Below are 22,032 nucleotides of genomic sequence, written 5' to 3'. Positions count from 1 at the left end.
AGCATCTTAGCTGTTCTTAGCACTGCGCTTTTCTGGACTGAGATGTCAGAGGTCTTTCCAGGGATCTGTTGTGGCACCACTGTCACCTTCACTTTCCAGGCTTTCTCCAGTTCTTCTCTGAGTCTCTGGTATTTCTCCAGCTTCTCAAGTTCCTTCTTCCTGATGTTTCCGTCACTTGGTACTGTCACTTCCACTACAACGGCTTTCCTCTATTCTAGACAGACAGACAGACAGACAGACAGACAGACAGACAGACAGACAGACAGACAGACAGACAGACAGACAGACAGACAGACAGACAGACAGACAGACAGACAGACAGACAGACAGACAGACAGACAGACAGACAGACAGACAGACAGACAGACAGACAGACAGACAGACAGACAGACAGACAGACATGTGCAGTTGGGCTGTTACATGTGCAGTTGGGCTGTTACATGTGCAGTTGGGCTGTTACATGTGCAGTTGGGCTGTTACATGTGCAGTTGGGCTGTTTAATAATGAAGTGACTGAGAACTGATTTAGCAATTCACCTGGAGCATATCGGGCTCCTGTTATGGTAGATGCCGTACTTATATAGCGCTTTTCTACCTTCTTTTGAATAAGGCCCAAAGCGCTTTACAGTCACAGTCCCATTCACCCATGCACACACACATTCTCACACTGGTGGCGGCTCCGCTGCCGAGCACTGGCGCCAACCAACCACCAGAGGCAAGGTGGGGTTTAGTGTCTTGCCCAAGGACACTGCGACACATGGGTGTGCAAGGTGGTAATCGAACCTGTTATCTTACGATCATGGGTCCACTGCCCAGGTGGTTAGATTAGTTGTCAAATCAGCCTCAATCACAAAGTAAAGTTTATCCTTATTGTGGGGTTTTAATATTGCCCCATATGCAAGGATATATTTTCTGCTTCTTTCTTATATTGTTGCAGTCCAGAAACATGCATGTAAATGCACTTGTGACTGAGCATGCTTCAGAAGTGTGAGAGCAAGTTTTTGTCTGTGTGATGCATCTCTAAAAATAGTTGCATTAAGCTCAAGTCTCCCAGCGTGCTAAAATTGTTTAAGCAAGCACATTAGTACATAGGTGATATACAAACGTCTCCTGTTCTTGCTGCAGAAGTTGTTGTTTATTTCTGCTTTGAATTAAACATGCCTCTCGGTGACAGAAAACAGGCGAGGGCCGTTAGTTCAGCTTCTGTAAAAGAAAAGGGGGTGTTCTGGATTTACAACAAGATAAAAGAATCACAAGTCTTTGAATTTATAACAAAAGTTATGTAATTTATTAGGATTATCGTGTTTTCAGGAGTGTTAAATAATAAACTTGTAATTAAAAATAAAAGCTGGTTAACCGCTCAGACCTTTTCTGTAAGGATATCTGATGGGAACCATTATTTGCCGCTTAGTACAAACACTGTACAAACAGGGCATCTGTACAATTGTTGGAGTTCATTCTGATCTTAGAACGAGTTAATATGTAAAATCAATTGAAGTTTTAGGAAAATTGGCACAATAAAGGAGGATTTCTCCTGGGTAGGCAAACAGATGCTGAGAAGAATAAATCAGAAAAGAGAATTGATTAAATTTACAGGAAGTTGGAGAGTGTTTTAATACTTTTACAGCTTCGAAGAATCTTTACAACCACAAAACTCTGACTTTGCAGTTAACGCATGATGGCACTGGATTAATATTAATTTCTAAAATCCCAGCTTTTCATTTACCACAAATATTATGGACTGAATACATGTGTGTTGACTGTGCAACATGTGCTTCCCATCACAGAGGCAGACAGGCATGAATGAGCTAATTAAACACACTCTCTATTACTCAGACACTGCTGCAAGTCCATAAAAGAGTGAATAATTGAGTGCAGTATCTTCAGTGGGGTAACCTGCTGCAGCTTTAATATGCAGAAAGACAAAACAGATGAAAGAGGGACAGAAGAGGAGAGGAGGCTGGTGACAGAAAGGTTGAGAGGAAAGAGGAAAGAGCCATAAAAATCAGAGGGGAGCAGAATGGAAATGTGCGAGTGGGAAAGAATGGGGAAATAGGGGTGTGATAGGGAAGCAGTGGAGCAAATGAAAGTAAAATTAAGTGCATTTACATATTTAAATGAGTGTTTCTAGTCAGCCTGTCTAATTATTTCATCTCCATTTTTCATTTGCACGCCGTTTGATCCAAAAGCTACAGGCCGCAAGGAAACTTTCCGCCTCTCCCTCCTTCCATGGCTTTATCACACCCGTTCTTACCCCTCTCTTACTCTCTCTTTGACTCCCCACCCCTTGTGGCTGGCTTTCGTTATCCGGGTCATTACCATATGCTTTTTGTCCATTTGCACTTGTTCTTCCTATCTCCCTCACGCCCCCTGCTCTTGCTGTCTCTCACCATGTTTTATGCATAAGAGGATACTGCCCTACTTGTGTCCAGAAATGTGTGTGTGTAAAAGTTAAAAGTTCACTGATAATGCCCTCCTCTGACACTATGTCTAATGCATTGTGCTGACAAGCGTTTGTCTCCACACTTCTCCTTATTATTAAACTCTTTAAGTTATTAACAGCCATTTTTAGCTCCTCCCCGCTCTCACCCAAACAAATATTGCACACAGGCACATAGGGCCCCGGGATCTGGATGGGAGGGGTATGCTGGCGGGGCTCACTGGGGATGCCCCTCTCTGGGTTCTCGTTGGCACCCGCCCTCCTCCCCGCTTTTTACTTGCATATTAGACACTCTGATTCATCTAGGGCCTTGTGGAGAGGGTCTGGTGGAGGGGGGCACGGTGAAACATCCGTGCTCACCTTTCGCTGGCCCCCCCACAATTTTAACTTCCTCTGTAGACACACACACTGCATGCTAGCAGCACACACACAGCAAATACACACCACTCACAGAGGGACTCCGGAGTGGGGGGCTTTGCGGCTTGGCAGCGGTGGATCCCCCCACACTGGTGACCTCCTATTTTACCTGCAGCACACACACAGCACTCCCACACCTCCATACATGGGTGGGGTCGGGGGGGGGCGGCCGGTCTTCACCCGCCTGGTCCTCTCAGGGCGGCCGGGCTTATGGGTGTCCTGTCGGCTGCGGGAGGGGTCGGGCATGCGGCGCTGGGGGTCGGCCGGCTGGGGGGGGGGTTGCTGCTTGGCGGCGGGGGTAGGGAGGGTAACCAGATGATTGTGAGTATGTGTGTGTGAGTGCATGGGTAGGACCGACCTGGAGGCTGGCTCGCTGGGACCCTCTGGGGCTTTCCCTCCCCATCACAGAGAGGGGAGGGCACTGAGAGGGTTGGGGAGGGGGGGTCAGATATTATGGCGGGGGGGGTGGTAGTGCGTAGGGTTTTAGGGGGGTGGCTGTGGCTGTGGGTGCGTGGCGATCCCTGGGTTGCTAAGGTCGCGGGCCTGGGCTGGCTTGCGGGGACGGGGCGCCGGTCGGGTGGTGGCCGGCTCTTGGGTTCCGGGGGCCCTGGCTTCGTCCCTGGCCTTTGTCTCGGTGTCCGGCGCCCGGTGGCCCCCATGGCTGCCGCCTGGTACGGCTAAGCGCTCCTGTCTTGTGGCCTGGGGGCCGGACACTGGGTTCGCTTGTGCCTCTGGGCATTGGGGGGGCCCCTGTAGGGGGGCCCTCTCTGTGCCTGGCTGGTGGGGTGGGCGGTCCCCTCCTCCTCCCCTCCCGGGCTGCCTGGGTCCGGATGCTGGGGGGGCTTCTGGCCTGGGGGGCTCTCCTCCCCTCTCCTGGTCTGGCTGGTCTGGCTGGGTAGGATCTGGCTCCCTTTATGAACACACGGTTCACGTCGGCAGCATGCATGTATCTCCACCCCCACGTGCACGTGCACACTCCACACTGCTCCCTGTCTGCTTCATCCCTCCTCCTTACCTACAGTGTATTGATGGACAGTTTTTTTTCTCGCTCATCTTAGTGTCAGATTTTCACCTTTGATGTAACATTCGTCTTTCCAGCAGATCTGGTATAATTGTTACAGCTTAAATTAATAACTTAGTCAAATCAGTGCTTGTATCCCCCACCTTTTCACCTTTCTTCCTTTTACTCTCTTCCACCCTCCCCTCACATTCTTCCCCTCTCCCTCCCCACACACACTAAATGTAACAAATAAATAAAAAAAATTAATACGACAAAAAGGGGTTTATACAAATCTACACTCTAGTTTCTTGAAGCTATATAACCTCTTTTTGTGATAGTAAAACCTGTCCAACACAAAAAGCCTTCAGCTCTAATCTGTTTGCTCAGCTGTTGGACAGAACAAGTTAAAAAAAAAAAAAAAAAAAAAAAAAAAAAAAAACAGCCATTTTTAGAACAGTGGTACCTTTCCATCGCTGTTAATTTTACTTCTTTTTAGACCCACTGCAGTGGGTCATGTTTTTGTGGCATTTTTCTGATGATTGAGGACATGTAGAAAATACTGCTTAATTAATTAATTAAGCCAATTTTAACTGAACCCCCTTAGTACACACACCCCTCCCCCCTCAAAATATACATTCCAACTTAAACACACACATGCACGCACACACATTTTGCAAGGAAGGTGGGACCTAAGACCATCTGTCCCCTACCCCTTCCCTGGTGGGGGGTATGGGGCCCTTGGCAACGGCGGCCGTGTCCCCTGGGTGCCGATTTCCTGGACCCGGCGGTGCTCTCTCCGCGCGGGGAGGGGGTTCACATTACACCTGAGCCGGGGGTGTCCGTGTCCCTGGGGGGTGGGTTCTGGTCCTTGCCCCTGAGCGCTGGGCCCCGCCAAATTTCCAACTGTGGCCGAGCCTGGTCGGGCCATGTTTACAACACCCCTTGTGGGCCCCCTTTTTTCCCCGGGGTAGTCCCCTCCTGGGCAGGGGCGGCTGGCCCCTGCCTTGCTCCTCCCTGGACCAACCGTTGGCCGGGTGGGTGGCTGCCTGGAGTGCGGAGCGGGTCTCCCTTGGGTGGTCCTGGCTCGTACCTGGGGTTGGGGCGGGGGGATGCCCAGAACTCCTGGGTGGTGATGGGGTGCTCGTCTGGGGCTGTGGGTGCCCTTCTCGGGTGGGGCCCTGCGTTGGGATCTTCTGACGCGGCGGGGGGGCTGCACTCCTAGTTGGGCTGGGGCGGCGCTCTCTTTCCCCCCATGCCTCCCTGCTCTCTGGCTCTAGTGGCCTCGCGGCGGTCCTGCTGACCCTGGCCTGGCGGATTTGGTCGCCCAGGGGGTGGTTGTTCCTTGCCTGCTGCCGTGTGGCGTTTGGGGGTTCCGGCTGCCGCTGCTGCTGCGCTGGGGGTCTTTGTGTGGGTATGGCTGGGCACTCTCCCTCCTTCTTTTCACATTCCATCATCCATTTTAGAAGAACATAAACAATCACCTGAGCACAGGTGTTAGCTCACCTTTGCACTAATAGTTTGCATGATTGAATGAATGAAATATTTCACACTAGTTGGTTTAAAGGCATAAGTATGCGTGTGTGAACACTATCTGTTTTGTGTACATGTTGACATGTGGACATTTTTGCAGCTAGCAGGTGTGTTAACATTTGAGTGTGTGTGGACAGGCCCCGCCCTTTTTGTACTACATTTGAACCTTACCGTAATGATAAACAACCAGTAAACTTGCTGCTCTATGCTGCTTTATGGTCTTATCCCCCCTCCTATTATCACCCCCCCCCCCCCCCCCCCCCCCCCCCAACAACCCTCTCTCTTCTTCCCTCCTTTCCTTTTCCGTCCGGTCCAACACCAAAGATTTTCAAACATGATTGAAATTAATTAAGTTTGGTCTCAATTACAAAAAGGGTTTATTCAGACATACCTTTGGTTTGTCAGCTCTCATCTGTCTGCCCAGCTGTTGGACAGGACAAGTTTAAAAAAAAAAAAAAAAGAAAATACTGCTTAAAGTTGCAAGTATTTATTTATTCAAATTATCCTGAATTAGGAGCAAACGATAAAATGCAGTTTGAAAAAGACTGTAGCTGTGACATACAGTAGGTGCTACAGTTGAGCACAAGTTCCCCGCTCCACTCCATTCTGAGTCATTCGCTCATGTACGACTTTGTTTTCCTCGTCCGAGCTGGTTTGTTTGCCATTTTTGATACATCAGTAGTGTTAAGTTGGGGTTGTGAGGGGCTATCAGAGAGCACGTAAACAAAGGGATGATGGGAAATAAGGACAGGCTCACTCTATGGCAAGAGTCCGGGCCACAACTCTGAGGCAAATTTCTGATGAACTACTGCCACTTTGCATAAACTATATCCTGAAAAATGTCACCTTTTTATTTTTGATAAACAGCATTACCATAATTAAAAGACCACCGGGAACGCTTTAAAAATGGATCAAAAGGGGATTGAAAGGAGACATTGGTGCCTTTCTTCTTTACTCCATGATGCCTTTTGTGTTTCTCATCACTTTGTTTGCATCTTCCTCAAAATCCCATTGCTCCTGTTTCTCTGCCACTCTTCACTCACAGCTAGAGTGTGATGTGAGTCTAAGGTTAGAGACATGGGTTTATGTATGTGTTTGCCTCCTTGGTAGCGATTGTTCATGCTGAATTTTTATGTGGCAGCCAGCTTGTGTGTTGAAGTGTGTTTTTCAGCCTGCATGCGTGTGTGTGTGTGATGTGCATTCCCATCCACGTGAGTGCGTCTGCTGGCATAAAAGGTTGTTATGTGCTTTAGGTGTTAATTGGCTGAGGAGCTTCGTTAATATTCTCCTTGCGAGCCTGCTCGTCAGGAACAGAGCCGGCAAACTGATGAGTGTGTGATTTTTCTCCAGAGAGAGAAAGAGAAGGAGACAAAAGGAGAAAGAGTAACGGGAGCGTCTCTGGTGCAAAGAGCCTCTGTAAGGTCAGAGGGAGTGGAGGGGGGAAGTCAGAAAATGTTCAGAAAGGGCCAGCGAGAAGGGCGACACATGAGCAGGGAGGGGTCGGGAGAGAAAACCTGCGAGGGGAGTCAGGCGAAGAGAAATGAAGGGAGGAAAAAAGGAGATGTGATTAAAAGCCATAAAGGGTTCCATTCAGGCATTTGGTGAAAGGAAAGATTATATCATGCAAGGGCGAAATTATCCCATTGTTAGGCATTTGTGAACCGGCGGAATGAGGGCAAGTCAGTTGGCAGGGCTCCCTCCAGCGAGGTGGCCCATGCCTGCTCAATTCTAATCACCCACCTTATGCCACAACAGCAGCCAGCTCCCAACTCCACATACACACTGTGGTGTTCTTATCAACCCCCAGCTGAGCACCCAAAAATGAGTTGTCACAAAGCTGTGGCCTTGGCAAGCTGATAGGAACATCAATAACACATTCCATGTCTATAACGGAAAAGTTAAGTGCAAGAAAGGAGCAGGAGCACACAAGTTCAGACACAGTGACAAGTATTTGTAAGACACACTCACACATCACGGAACTAAAGAAAATTGCTCTTTGGTAACGCACAAATGTTAGGCATGCACTGGGAAAACAAAGAAGAGAAATTGACATGTTCACAGCAATAGAGAAAACAGTGAGCAGAAAGTCGTAGCCTGTCACTGGGAGGTGCGATGCTGCATGGATAATGAGTGTTACTCCCAGCAGGTAGCTGTAGCATGTGGCATACAACACACACAGACACACTCGTTAGGAAGCTCTGACAGTAGGTTCTCAACTTGGCAGGTAAAGCTGTTTGCATTTATCTTACTGAATAAGGGATGACTGAGTTTAGCATTCTATTGCAACCCAGTGGGGGTGGACTTCCACTGGAATGCATTAAATATGCCTGTAATGCATTCTCTTAAACCGCAGATCGTTTTATCAGTGCTGGTTTGAAAACAGCAAGCGCTCAGAGCATCAACTGTCGTTTCTGTGTTAAAAGGCTTCCAGCCTTGATGGCCTCTAAAGTCTAACATCTTATATCCAGCAGTTTTCTTTATCTGAGCAAATGGAAAAACCTTTAACTACCTGGAGGCCTGCTGTATTTTTTCCTAAAAGCTAGAGTTACAGATATTATTGCCACTTTCTCAGAATCCCTATTTATGAAAAACAATCCTTGTAAATAGGTTCAATTTTTCACAAGTTTTTTGTTTGTTCAGAGTGAAATTCTAGCAAAAGCCCTAATCTATTAAATAAAACCCGTCTTTCTTGTATAGTGTATAGTACAACAGTGCAGCAGTTCTGGTTTGCATGCCTGTTGAGCATTGAACAACACGTTTTCTTTAATTTCTGTGAAGCAGTGGACTTCGGAGATTTTTCTTCAGTATTATTTTTACTCAAAAGCATATTATAAGTCTTTAATCTCAACCTAGCTATAGGTAAGAAGGTAACTTATCCCTTTTAATGCATAAGAAAAATCATAGAAAATGGATTATGGACTGCAATCAATAGAATGTCTAAAAAGAAATCTATCAAAGAGAGTTTAGGTCTTTTCTTTTTCCTTATATGTCTGGAAAAACACAACTGAAGCAGCTGTTTTCCAGAAAATACCTGAAATTAAGCAATTTACTCTAGACACACAGACCTCTCCCACCAAGATTGAAAAAAAAGGTCGTAAATTAAAGATTACACTGTTCACACATACATTCCCAGCCATCCATGACATTTTACAAAGCTATTGATCTGTTTGGTATCCTTATTAGCCTGTCGTGTCAAGAGCAAAATCGACTTGTATTTATTTGCTAGGCTCCAGTGTCAACAAGTGGGGAAAAAAAGACAAGGGAAGTTGAAACTTCAGAACTCTGAATTGTGGGAATTAAGACAGGTAGTGTCACTTGCATGCTTCACTGAAGATTGACCCACATTGATCCCTTTTCTCAAGACCGTGAGGCAGGATAAGCCTGAATCGTAGCTTTAGAAAATGCAGTCACTGACGAGCTCCACAGATTGAGGAGCTGTGGCTTTTTCTAATTAGAGAGTTCAGAACTGAGTTGGATTTGCTAGTGCATGGCTCCAGGCTAGCTATTAAGACCAAGTCAGCCAGACAAATACTAAATCAGAAAAATGAAGGGAGAAGGAGAGCAGAGGGTCTGGGAGAGGCTGAGTGTGCACGCCAACCTTGATATATAGAAGTATGCAGAAATTGGCAATAATTATAGACTATTAAACACGCAAAGCTTTTTAAAAGAAATTGCTAATATTTATCTAGTTCAACTTTGAGATGGTTTCTAGAGTATATCAAGCTGCAGTTTGAAAGTTATTTTGTGCGTTCTTTTGTAAATCATCAATGTAAAATCTAATGAATCTAATTTAGGAACGAGTTGTTAGGAGTCTGTGTCATAGCACAGCATATGTGAAATAAATCCATATCGAGCAATATTGGAGCTATAAAGCTGTACAGTTTTGATCAAGATGCCAGCTCGGATGAGGAAAAAACAAAGACGCACATGGATCTATTTGTCTCCAAGTGGATGCATCAGAATGGAGTGGAGAAGAGAGCTCGTGTCTTGTTGTTGTAGGTCCTACGGGACACCTGCAATCCTTTCAAACAGCCTTTTATCCTGATTCACAACGATTTGAACTAAGAAATACTCAGAAATTCAATTTTAAGCTTAAGTTTCTTTATAAATTATGAGAAAAATGCTGCAAGTACATGTTCTGTCGGAGTGGATCTTTAAAGAAAAATTAGAGATTGAAAGCAAATCAATTGAAAAAAACTATTTTCTTTATGATAATCTTCAATGAACCCCTTCTTATGTCACAGAGCTGCTTTTTGTTCTTTTGAACTTGGTTTTACTCCCCTAATATGGGTGGAACAACTTTAAAGTGTACAGGTTTTCCTCTCCTCGTGATGTTCACCCTAGAGGAGATGTTCATTTTATTTGATCATTACCTTTCAGGAACACATGCCCTCCTTTACACTTCACTGGCTAATAAACCCCCCAGGACTCTCACCTTTTCAAAAAGATATACATGTACATCCTCTCCCTCCACCCTTGAAGCTATCATGACTAACGCCGCTTCGTGCTTACTCAGGGACATACACACACACAACCCCCCCCCAATACCACCACCACCCCTCCCACCTTGCCCGGAACAACCTCAAGGGAGACATAAGAAATAAATTTAACACTTCCGCTAACCCAAGAAGTGCCTTAAGGACAAAGAGAAATTTAATCTTGGCTAAGCCTCTCGATAGAATCTCTGCATTAGCCCAGTCCTGCATCTTCACAGCTATCCCATCAACCCTTACCTCCCACACCTTGGCTCAATTCCCTTATATTTCGCCTCCGCTGTGCTGCTTGTTTCTTTAGCTTTTATTCCTTCCCTGTCGCTGCCTCTCTCAAAAACTCTCACTACTTATTGTCACTTTCCCTATGCCCTCCTTTTTTCATTATAGTTTCACTCTTTTTGTTCCCCCATTGTGCATCATGAACTGTCCCTTGTTTCCCTATGCTTTGTTCACCCCATGCCTTCACAGCCTCTTTCCATTCTTCCCCTCAGCCTCCATCAACTCCCAGTTGAGGTACACATTATGCTATATGTATCTATATTTCTGTTCCACTCTCTTGTCACAGTACTTTAATACCATTAGTATTAAATGTTGGCGCGACCTTCTTGGCATACTTAAGCAGGCAGGGATCCTTGTAAGGCTGTTTGAGTGCTTAATATTTTCAGCACGCCACTGACTTAAGCCCCTTAAGTGCTTTGGCAACACTTATTCCACGGTGGCACCAATGAAGCCCATTAAATTTTTGATTTGGATGAGAAAGGGAAAGGGACTAAAAAGAGGAAAGGGGATAGGGGACACAATTTGCCATTACTTCCTTTGCTTCAGCACATAGAGTGACAAAAACAAATATACCCATCAGGGAGTTGCTCACACAGGGACTTTTTAGACAGACAAACACACACATCCTTGACAGCAGCTAAAAGATTCGCCACATGTTTTTTTTTTTTTTCCCCCAACCATGTCCTCAGTTACTCTTTAACACAGTTTGAGATGGCCCTATTTAGTAAAAAGTGCTTGAAAAAATAAATATGACTTTATTTGACTTGATGATAGAAAACAGCACAATTAAATTGAATTGCATAAAGATGTTTGTAAATGCTGCTTTGGTCAAGTTAGAGCTAGAATTTTGTGATTATCTGATTAAAGAAAGGCAAAGGTGTTACTATAAAAGCAACACTGTGTTGCCTTTCAGAATTTACAGGATAATTAAAGTCATAGTTGAAGAGTTGTGTGTAGTTAGCTCCCGCTACTGCTTTTTGTATTGCCAGTTTTATTGCCAATAGCAGTAATGATAGTACACACGGAAATGAGCTTGAGCAAGGCAGCTACATTATGCACGACTCGTTGATGTAGAATGTGCTGACAGGTTTGTCTAGTGGTTGAGCAATGATTTCTGTTTCATTACAATAAAACCATAGAGCAGACACATCGGAACAATCCAGATTCCAGCATAACTCATATGAAAGTCATAGACATGTTCATTTCTGTCTTATTGACATTCACTTTGAAATACAAAACATGCAGACATGTGCATCCTAGCGGACATAAAACTGTCCATTTAGCATGAAGAGGCACTGTGATGCTTCTTTGTGTGTCTGCACGGATAAATTAATGTGTAGGAGATAGTGAAAGAGCCAAACATTCAGCCAAATGTACACTGCTTCAGTCAACACTGGACAGTCAAGCACAGTCACATGCACAGACACTCTGCCAGTGTTTTTTGACCTGAAAGGCAACCATTGTGACTGTTTCCAGCCACAGACACTCAATCTCTAACCTTCACAAAATGGGATGCAAAATGTGCAAGCAGGGATTCCACACCAACACACGTTCCAATATAGGGGAGGGGGCTTGCCGTATATAAACAAGTAAGAGGCAGCAAACGGACAGATGGAAGTGTTTGTTGGTGTTCGGGCATTGGAACTATGAGAGAGTTTTTGTGGATCAAGAGGAAAAATGAAGGCCAAAATTGAGACTAACTTGTTGGAAATACAAGACTGATCACAATGATGGAGTGAAAGAAGACATCACAGAGAAGGGGCTAGGACTTAAAAGCTATACACCACTTGGAAATATTTGTTGACTGAGGGATTTGGCTTTTCTTGTCTGTTCATCTACAGCGAAGTCTCCGACCTGAAAAGTCTGTGCTTTGGCTGAATCACCACGGCAGAGCAATTTTCTCAGCATCAGTTGGCTGACCAATGAAGTAAACACAGTGGAGACGATGTGTGATGATCCACTTTAGGCTTTACCGCAGGTGTCAGGGCAGTCACCTTTAGAGCTGTTTGTGGTTGCAGAGGTGCCGATTCAAAGTGTTTAGTAATGTACCAGTGACGTACTGTGTTCTTTGAGATGGTGTTTAGTTAGCTGTGTGTAGGAGCTTGTCACACTTAGTTTCCACCGTACAAAGAAACTCACTCAAACACACCCACGCACCACAGGCTACACATTCAAAATCTGTTGTGTATTATTGTTTTTGACAATCAGCAGAACTTCTTCTGGACTAAATTGTTGCCCGTTTTCAGATCACTGCGTTTGACGAGGTGTATAACTAAAGGGCATCCTGGTGCTGACTGTATCCAGCAAAGCATGTTGGAAAGGAAGAGTTAGTCGGTCGATTCTGCACGGTTATACTGTCTGATAACCTGTGGTTATTCTGAAGAGAATTATATTACCATGAGGAATCACTGTCCATCTGGGCTGCGGATGATAGCTTATTGACAAAGTTCTATCATTCAAGCAAATAATTGTGAACACTTCTGGTAGAAAAATAGATATCTGAAACTGGAGTGTGTCACTGCAGTTTTCATGGCCCTTTGCAAGTTGGCTGTTTAACAAAGGGCGACGAATTCACCTTTTTTTTTTTTTTTTTTTTACAGCACAGCCCTCAAGCTCAATAGATTTTATTCAAGCAAAGCTATGTCCAAATGAGTTGCAGACCCAAAAGTGTCACAGGCTGTCTATGGTTCTGGTCGGTGTGGTTGAAGCTTTAAGGTATATTAACTTTGGTCTTCTCATTTTTGGGTGAGAAAAGTGCCAAAAGTATTGTCTTGTTTAGATACAATAAGTTCGACAGTCAACAATGTTGCCCCACATTTCTCTATCATTTAGGGCAAAACACTGTTGGTAGCTTTTTGTTGAAAAGTCCTTCAGCTAACATGCAAGCAGGTGAATTAGACGTTCTTTGGAGATTTTCAGGCTATGTGTGACTGAATCATACTTATTGATCTTTGCTGTTCCTTGGAGCTGTGTGGTTTGACCTGACAGAGACAAGTAGCTTATTTACTGCTGTGGTTACAATTGTGGTTGATCGTTGGAGCTCCTGAGGCTCAGTTTGCATAATTCAGAGTTTGAAACTGCATCATATAGTTTTCAAAGATAATAAAACTCAACTCCATTACTTGCAGATAGTTGTGCAGGTTCTCATTGTTGAGAAATACCGGATATCTGGAGGTCTGATGCGGATTTTGAGCATTTTGATTTCAAAAATATACGTCTATCATATCACTTTCTTTTTGATTAAATGGAATCAAGCTCCTGGATGGTTTATAGTATCACAATTTCACATTATATGGATTTACAACAATATGTATTATCACTTCCTTTAAAGCTACACAAGCTGGAGATACTGCTACTCTAAGCTCATCTCTTTGCGCCTTGTAATATAGTTTCTATCTCTGTTATCACCCAGAGCTCTGACCAAACCTTTATGTGTTGCGGTAAAGCTATTGCCATAAGTCAGTCTTGTGTAGCTTTGCAGCGAAAGCGGTTTCATTGCCTCTGTTGAGATAGTTCCTCTTAGAAATAGTTCTTTCTCTCAAACAATAACTTCTATTTTACCGTGCCTGAGTAAAGCTGAAGAGTCTGCACGTGTCCGCAGCACTGCAGCTGGGAACTTCTGCCTGTTGAGTAGTTTGTCTGTAGAAGTGGGGACACAGCCACAGAGGAGCCTTTGATCCTTGGTCTGGCTCACACAAACGCACGCAATATTTGGAAGCACAATGAGGCCTGTCCAAAGCACCGTTTTCTGCCGCTGCCTCCTCTTCTCCCCGTCTCTGGCCTTGTGCAGCTTGGTCATGGCCCTGATCTGCATTACTCGTAAGTCCTGATAGCATATTCTTACTAACATCTGTAAATACATGCTGATGTATTATACTGATGTGAGAAGGAAACTCGCACACCAAATAAATCACAGGAACCAAAGAGAGACTTGTTTCATATTATTGTCAGGATGTGGCAATTTAGTGTAAGCACCAGCTCTTGTTCATTTAAATTAAACTCCCTGCAGATATACCACTAAATGCTCCGATGTAACGTTTCTATTCTATAAAGAGAGGTTGTGAATATAAAACGTATCTGTGTAAGAGGATAAGGCATGAGATAGAGCACGTTTCCCATGACCAAGGGGGGAAAGCTAATGACGGGATTGTGTAATGGAAGTTGCAGCTCAATTGTTCAAAATGCTTATAATTAAGGCAAAATTGATAATTAAGATAAAGTACATAAGCTTAAGAGAGAAATATTTACCCAAGAGGACAAAGGAAGACCAAAAGAGAAAGAGGACGGATGGATGGACCAAAGCACTCTAAGGGAATGGCCAACAAATGATACAAGAGTGGCTGAAACCATGCTCTCAGCTATTCTCAGAAGAACTTAATAAAAGAAAGTTGGGCTCTCAAGTGGGAGAGATATAGTGAACCAAGTGGAGAGGTTGTTGAATGCAGGGGAGCTATGTGGAAAAGTGAAGTGCAGGAGACCAATATGTAGTAACAGAGAACCTCAAGGAAAGGATTTGTCCAGATAGTATTGTGGGGGAGAGAGCAGCTGTAGCAGAAAAAGAAAAAGAAAAAAGCGACTGAGATGGAGAACAGTGCCGCCTGTGTGTGTATGGAAAAAGAAGACAGTGATGGAGGGGAGTGGTACAAAGATACAACAAGAGACAAGGCCTCAAATGTATTTGTGTGGCTCTGAGAAAAGACCCAAAATGAAAAAAAGCAACTAAACAAAACACTACCTTTAAAAATCAACACATTTTTGGTCGATACACCTCCCACGTGCATTTAACCATATATAAATATTCACTTCATATTTGATACATATCATTGGCATGATCTCAAATTTCCTTAAAAACCATTGTACATTACCTTGTCCTGGTTTTCTGGTCAGAAGTGGATGATTAATCCACTCTAGGCAGTAATGGGGCTTTTCCTGGTCATTTCAAAATGACTGCTTCCATTAAATCTCAAGAACACTTTTGTCTACAAAACCTTGTCAAAACAAATATGGACAGCATAACTCATATGTCATACATTGTTATTCAAATTTTGAATGACTGATTAAAATAATGCAAAATTTGTTGACAATTAATTTTTTATAGTACAGTTACACCATATTAAAAATGTTTGTATCAAATTTTGAGAAAGGGGTAAAGAAGTTGTGTTTTCCGAAACACACGTTTCAATATTTTTGAATCTTAAACTAACATTGTTGTTAGTTTAAACTTACCAAATCACCCAACGTATCACATTTGATACCATCTATATCATATATAAAAAAGGATATTGCAAGTTTTTTGCAGCTTTCGTCAAAGGACTAAAAATAATCTTAACTCCAAAATAAATTTAATTTTCTGTCAATTAATTCATGTCGTGGTCTTTACAGGATTAACAGAGATTTTTTTGTCACTTCGTCTTCATGTTTGATAGAGAGAAGCTGTAAAATTCTTCTACACAGACATCAGTTGCCATCAAATATGTCATGTGAGCCACATGGATAGTTTAAAAGGAAGGCAATAGAGTGGGGGTAGGTGTTGGAGGGGTTTTAAGACTAGTTTCTTGGCTTGGCTAAAACTCCAGTGTGGTTACAGCTGTGTAATAACCCTGTAAATTTCCATTAAGCCGCGGCCTGAGCCTGTGTGGTGGGTATTGTCACATGGTTGTTGAAGCCGTGAAAGACCCTCTCCATGAAACGCTGCACAGTAGACAGAGCTATAACCAGCTTTGGGTATTAGAGGATGGGGGAGAGCATAGAAAAAAGGACAGAGTGAGGAATGGCTGGACGAGAAAGGCGAGAAACTGCAAGCAGGAAACGGAAGTGGTGGATTTAGCATGGGGGGGGGGAGTGGATTGAAGTGCTCCAAGCGCAGAGGACACATAAAGATTCAAAGGTCAAATGAGAAAATGTAGAGGTGGGAGTGGAAAAAAAGGTATGAAAAGAGGGCATGTGTGTCGACAGAAACGGCCATGTGGCAGAAGGATTAAACTCTAAATATTAAAAACAAAAATTGAAGTATAAATAGGTAAAAGTAAATGCTTTGAATGAGACCTCAGAAGTAAAACGTTTAAATTGTATGTTTTTATTCATTACCAATGCAGAGCAAATAGTGTCCCATTGCATTATGGAGAAACGGTTTGAAGTTTATGTTGCAGAAATAGAAACAAGAAAAGAGGAAGGAAAAGAGAGAGTACATAATGAGAAGAGGTTTAAGCTAAATGGCAGGCAATTAGAGGAAACCAAAGTACAAAGAAAGATGAAAGTGGGAGGAAAAAAAACTGACATTCACTTTCTTGATCCACTCATTTGTTTTGTGCTCTTGTCCTATTCACTCTTCTGCTTTTTCCCCCTCCATCTTCTTCCCTCTTCCGGCTCACTATAAAAAACAGGCCGATTATGCTGCAAACTTGAGCTGCAGAACAAATCACTTTAGCAAGAGTGTGCAGATAGAACCAGCAGAGAGGCAGGAAAGGATTCCCACTGAGTCACAAAAAGAGAAAGAAGGAGAAAGATTGAAAAAAGGAATGAAAGCATATTGCAGGCTGAACGGAAACATTTGCGAGGGCAGGAAAAATTACACCAAGAAGAAGGAAAGAATGAGAGACGGGGTCTAACATGGAAGAAGGATGAGTTGCAACCTTTTTCTTAAGGCCTAGTAGACAAAGAGAGGAAAGGAGATCTTTGGGACAGCTTAAATGAGGAAGATGCATAATGAACGATGCAATAAAAGATAAGGGGAAACTAGGAGGAAGACGACAGGAAGAAAGGAGAGGAGACAATGAAGGCAGGAGAAATCATGGATTGGATCAGGCAGAAGGTGGGGAGGAGACGAACGGAGAGATTGTGGGTTTAAATAAAAAGAGAAAGAGGCAGATCTGAGAATGAGATTAGACCCAAAGGCGAAGAGAAGAGAGTTTTGAGACTTAATGGGGGTATGGAGGGGTATTCTAAAGAAAGAAGAATAGGCCTAAGTGTGGGGGACCCAAAAAAGGAGGACAGGAGAAGGCAACAGAACAAAGGTAGTTGCAGAGATGACAGCAAGATTTGTAAAGGATTATGTATTATTTATAGTGATGGAGATCTTCTCTCTGCATTTTTCTTTGATTGGCAGACTTCCGGCTCCCTGAGAGAGATGGAGAGATAATTTTAGACAGGAAAAGGATAGAGGGGAGATGGATTGGAAGAGAGTTGTAGGTCTTTAGAGGAAGCTGGGGAAGAGAAAAACCATAAAGTCAGCTATTTGATAGAGTCGGTACACCACAAACACACATACACAAACATCTTTGAAAGAAGCTTACACAAATCAGGAATTGACTTTCCCCCATCAACTCTTTATAAACATATGTAAGTCCGCTCACAGTTCAGCAATAAGCCAAACCAGGACTGAGAAGTTACCGGTCTGTTAAATCAAAATAGACTTGACCTTTAATTCCTACAAGGACTTTTGGTCCTGACAAGATTGGTGAAAATGTTAAAGTCCAGATGAGAACAAAAACAGGAAAACACAGGCAAGGATAAACACTGCGAGCTCAATTTGCATATATACTATGGAAAGCAGGCTCACTTTGCATCCTTAGGGGATCACTAGAAGAAAAAAAAACTTTCATCCAGATGGGAAGAGATGAAGAAGTTATTAACGGACGACCTCAAATGTTTTGTAACTCTGAACCGCTGTTATTGTTTTAATTAAAGCAGCAACAACATGCAGGGTTGGCCACTGCAGTCCTCCTGCATTGATTCACTTGTAAATCCATGGCCAGCATGCAAAGAAAACACAAGCTCTTGGCTCACTTCCAGCTGAAAGATAATGACAGATAATGAATAGGGTGACAGTGATTGCACTCATTCAAGGATACAAGGGAGCTTGTTTGGAGCAAATGGAGACAGTTCATTCCTTGCCTTGCTTGCCTTTTTGTTCTGCCTTCACCTGTCTACAAACTCACAGAAGGGGACAGAGAGCAGTAAGTGCCCGGCAAGGAGGTAATTCCACCTAACCCTGCACCAATGAGGTAGTTTTCTAGAATTTACTGTGAGTAAAGGCAAGCCAGCCGTCCAAATGGCTGCCTCCCAAATCCCTCTCTTTAAACTCCCTTCACACACCCCTCCCCATTTCTTCCGTCTATCCCCTGCTTCCCTTTGCTTATAACTCACCCCCAATGCGGGACCATTAGGATCGGCCCCTGAACAGCCTTGTCTTATGAATTTGTGCACCTATTATTTATTTATTTGTTTATGTATTGTGAAATGATGACCTCTCACACAAGTCTGTTGAAGTAATAAATAAAGGCTCCCTTTTTCCGGGGCTGGAGGCATCTCAAAGGCTTGGAGGCATCGGATCATTACTGTAAAATACTGCCCCCGCTTGGCTGAACAGAGTACTCATCGCATTTGCTTTCTCTCTCTCCCCCCCCTGTAGTTTTATTTATCAGTTGATCATAGCCATCAATGCACTACCATAATATTGATTGCTGGAGGCAGTTTCTCTTAATATGAGTCTACGCTTGTGGAGTATTTTATTATGGGCACAGGTTTTAATGGGGGTGAGATTAATACCTCTGTCACAGAAGTTGACTTCACTCCCCCTCCCTCTCATCTCCTGAGTGGATTGTACGCTGGTGATCGGAGGCTGAGGCTTATGGCCTTGAAGCCAATAGACGCCTATAAAACTTACAGTCAAACTAAAGTGCTGTACCCAGCTGGGTTATGAACAGAAGTGCGGGAATATGCGTCATCTCTCGTATATTTTGTCCAGCCCCCCAACAGCTGCATTATTATGCCCAAAGCAAAACTTCCTTGCTCCTTCCTATCATTTCCTGGATATAGCCCCTCTACCTTCTCCTCCCCCGATCCCATCATGCACCTGCAGCTGGTGGGTTTTTCAGCAGGAAACATCTCATCACAGCCGTCCCAGCTGAAACCGCTATTATTGCTTTTAATTTGACTCTTCTTTGAGCTTGACTGTCACAGTTCGGGGTGACAGCTGTCGTGAGAAATTGGAGCTAATTAGTTTTTCTGACATCACCTCAGCCTCAAAGTTTTGACTTTTTTTTTCTTATTTTAGTTGCACTCCCCACTAAAAGTCTTCCTTTCCTGTTGGATGTCTATTTCCACACTGCACAGAAGACGCACAGCAGTGCTATTAAATTAGCCATGCATGGAAGGTATAGCCCAGTCACATGCTATATGTGTTGAGTAATAACAGCCATTAGAAAAATATGTAGGGTGGAGGTGGCAGGCCCTGATGGCCCTTGATACCAATCACAATAAATGATGTGGAGAATGGGAGTAATAATGACTTCAATTAGTGGTAATTGTCAAGTTTTTTTTTTCTGTTCCTCTGAGTATTAGACCCTCTTTTGTCTTTATTCCCTCTTGGTTTCATTCTGTCCATATTCCAATATCCTTCCTGTGTCTTTATGCTCTCTTGATAGGATGAAAGTGTGAGCTTGCAGTATTTAATTAAAAGATATTAAAATCAGGCTGAAAACGGTTTGGTTGAAAGTTAGCAGGATCAGATGATGTCAAAACCTTTTAATTGCAACATGCCAACATCTGCATTTGTGCATTCACTGCATATGCCCACCTATGGTGCAGAAATACACACACCCTTCAGACACCTCCACAGTTGCAGATATAGACATTTATTTTCCCCCAAAGCAGTCATGTCAGCAACTTCTGCCATGGCAGCCACCATCTGTTTGTCGCACGTTTCCAGTCTTCTGAAGGTGTTTTACAGAGCTCCCAGACTCCATTAGACTCAGCGGGGAAATATATATAGTCCCATCGCTTTTATCGCCTCTTCTTGTTGCCTGCTTCATCACTATGCTTTAATATTGATGCTATTCTATCTCTAAATCCTCCCTGTGGCCAACACTTTGCCAGGGAGGGAGGGGAATGTAAATGGTGATGCAAATTGGTAAATACTAGTTTGGAAAAGCCAGAAAGCTGATCCTCTCTTGAAGGCAATCACATTCCACTCCTGGCTGCAACCATGTGAATAATTGCTTTCCAATTCATTTACATTCAAACAACGACGCTGTATGTCCATGGAGCACAGTGAAAGGTGAGAGTCAGCAGTCGTGTCAACAGCCTGCTCCACAAAACACAGGGGTTGCGACAATCAAAATATAATTTTTTTACTCATTATCAGCTTTTCGGAAACATCAAACTTGCCTCCTGCTATTTTTCAGCCCCCTCCACCCATTTTCATAAACTTATCTGGAGCAAGGCAGCAGTTTAAGCAAAGATGCTCAGACCTTCCCCTCCGCAGGAGCTTCCAATTGGGGACTAGCTGCTCCCAACAGCTGTGAACAATAACCCTCCACTGCAGACCCCTGGGTTTCCTCCCTGTGTGGCATGTCCCTAAAACCTCTCTAGGGAGATTTCCAAAAGCAAGCCACCTCAATTGTGTGTCTTGAGAAGAAGCAGCTCTGCTCCAAGCTCCTCACATGTGACCGAGCTCCACACCCTATCTCTAAGGGAGTGCCCAGCCACCCTGCAGAGGAAACTCATTTTAGCTGCTCGTACCTGGGATCCTATCTTTTTGGTAATGACCCAAAGTGTATAAGCTTCGCCCTTCACCACAGCTACTACAACGGACCGAGTCAAAAACTGCAGTACTGCAGCAGCTGTAACCATCAACCTGTCAATCTCATGCGCTATCCTGCCCTCATTTGTGAAAAAAAAACCTTAAACTTTACCACTTGTGGCAAAAGCTTGCCACCATGCTGGAGAGGATGAACTGCCTTTTTCTGGTTGAGAAGCATGGCCTCTGACTCGGAGGTACAAGTTCTCATTCCAGCCAGCCGAGCAAAATCATCTACAAAAAACAGGAAGGAAATCCTGCTGTTTTCAGAGTGAACTCCTTCAGGCCCATGGCTGTGCCCAAAATTTCTGTCCATAAAAAATTATGAAGGGGTTCGACTTACTGCCGCCAATATGATCCAAACTCTTACGATGGTTGTACAGACCCCTGCTCGTCTGGGGCTGTGCGCATTCTTCTGGGGCGAGGCCCCGCGTTGGGTCCTCCCGGCGTGGGGGGGGGGGGGGGGGGGGGGGGGGTTGCTTTCCTGGCTGGGCTGGAGCTTGCACTCTCTGTCCCCCCAGTTGGTTTAGTTGGTTCGATGGCATAGGTATGCGTGTGTAAACATTATTTGTATTGTGTACATGTTGACATATGAATATTTTGAAGCCTACAGGTATGTTTATAACAGTTGAGCGTGTGTGGACAGGACTCGCCCTTATAGACTTGTATTACATCTGAATCTCACTGTAATGATTATAACCATCCAGCAACTTGTTGCGGCCATGGTGCAGCGGAGGGGCGTGATATGATCGTAATATTGCAGGTTCAATTCCAGCCTTGCACACCCATGAGTCGATGTGTCCTTGGGCAAGACACTGAACCCCACCTTGCCTCTTGTGGGAGGCTGGCGCCTGTGTTCGGCAGCGGAGCCGCCACCAGTGTGTGAAGGCTTGTGTGCATGGGTGAATGGGTCTGTGACTAAAGCGCTTTGGGTCTTGTAGGTAGAAAAGCGCTATATAAGTAAACGCCATTTATGCTGCTTCATGGTTTTAAAATGAATAAAGTTTGGCCTAGATTACAAAAGGTGTTTATTCAGACATACCTCTGGTTTGTCAGAAGATTCATAACCCCTGTTGTTAAAGTAAAATATGTCCAACACAAGAGGCCTTTAGCTCTCATCTGCTTGCCCAGCTGTTGGACAGGACAAGTTAAAATAAAAAAAAATAGTAAATAGACCCATCCAAAAAAAAAAGAGCTTCAGGAATTTTTAATAAAGTTCCATGCACATTAAACACTTCTAAAAGAATAAAGATAATTGTTGTTTGTGAACTCCAGTTGAAATAATTTGAGAATAC

At 43.9% G+C, this 22,032-nt stretch overlaps 1 protein-coding gene across 12 annotated transcripts in view; it reads left to right on the top strand.

Moving 5' to 3' along the window:
* The window catches only part of cadm4 (cell adhesion molecule 4), a 189,640-nt gene that overhangs the window by 131,102 nt on the left and 36,506 nt on the right, over nt 1-22,032 (top strand). For 4 of the 12 annotated variants that reach the window (XR_013648402.1, XM_011485613.4, XM_011485608.4 and 1 more), the window contains exon 1: nt 11,768-13,977. The exons of 6 other annotated variants lie outside the window; for them this stretch is intronic. Coding sequence is in view for 5 of the 6 variants with exons in the window: in XM_011485613.4 (XP_011483915.1) it covers nt 13,881-13,977 (97 nt within the window). In the remaining variant the exon portion in view is untranslated. Of the gene's footprint in view, nt 1-11,704; nt 13,978-22,032 lie in introns of those variants that run through there. 2 more of the 12 variants (XM_020710289.3, XM_011485615.4) reach the window with 2 other exon arrangements.

The sequence above is a fragment of the Oryzias latipes genome, chromosome 16 (genome assembly GCF_053564925.1).
Source record: "Oryzias latipes strain Hd-rR chromosome 16, Olatipes_Hd-rR_3.1".
NCBI classification, from domain to species: domain Eukaryota; kingdom Metazoa; phylum Chordata; class Actinopteri; order Beloniformes; family Adrianichthyidae; genus Oryzias; species Oryzias latipes.
Note: the sequence above shows the minus strand (reverse complement) of the source record. Positions and strands in the feature narration are given on the sequence as shown.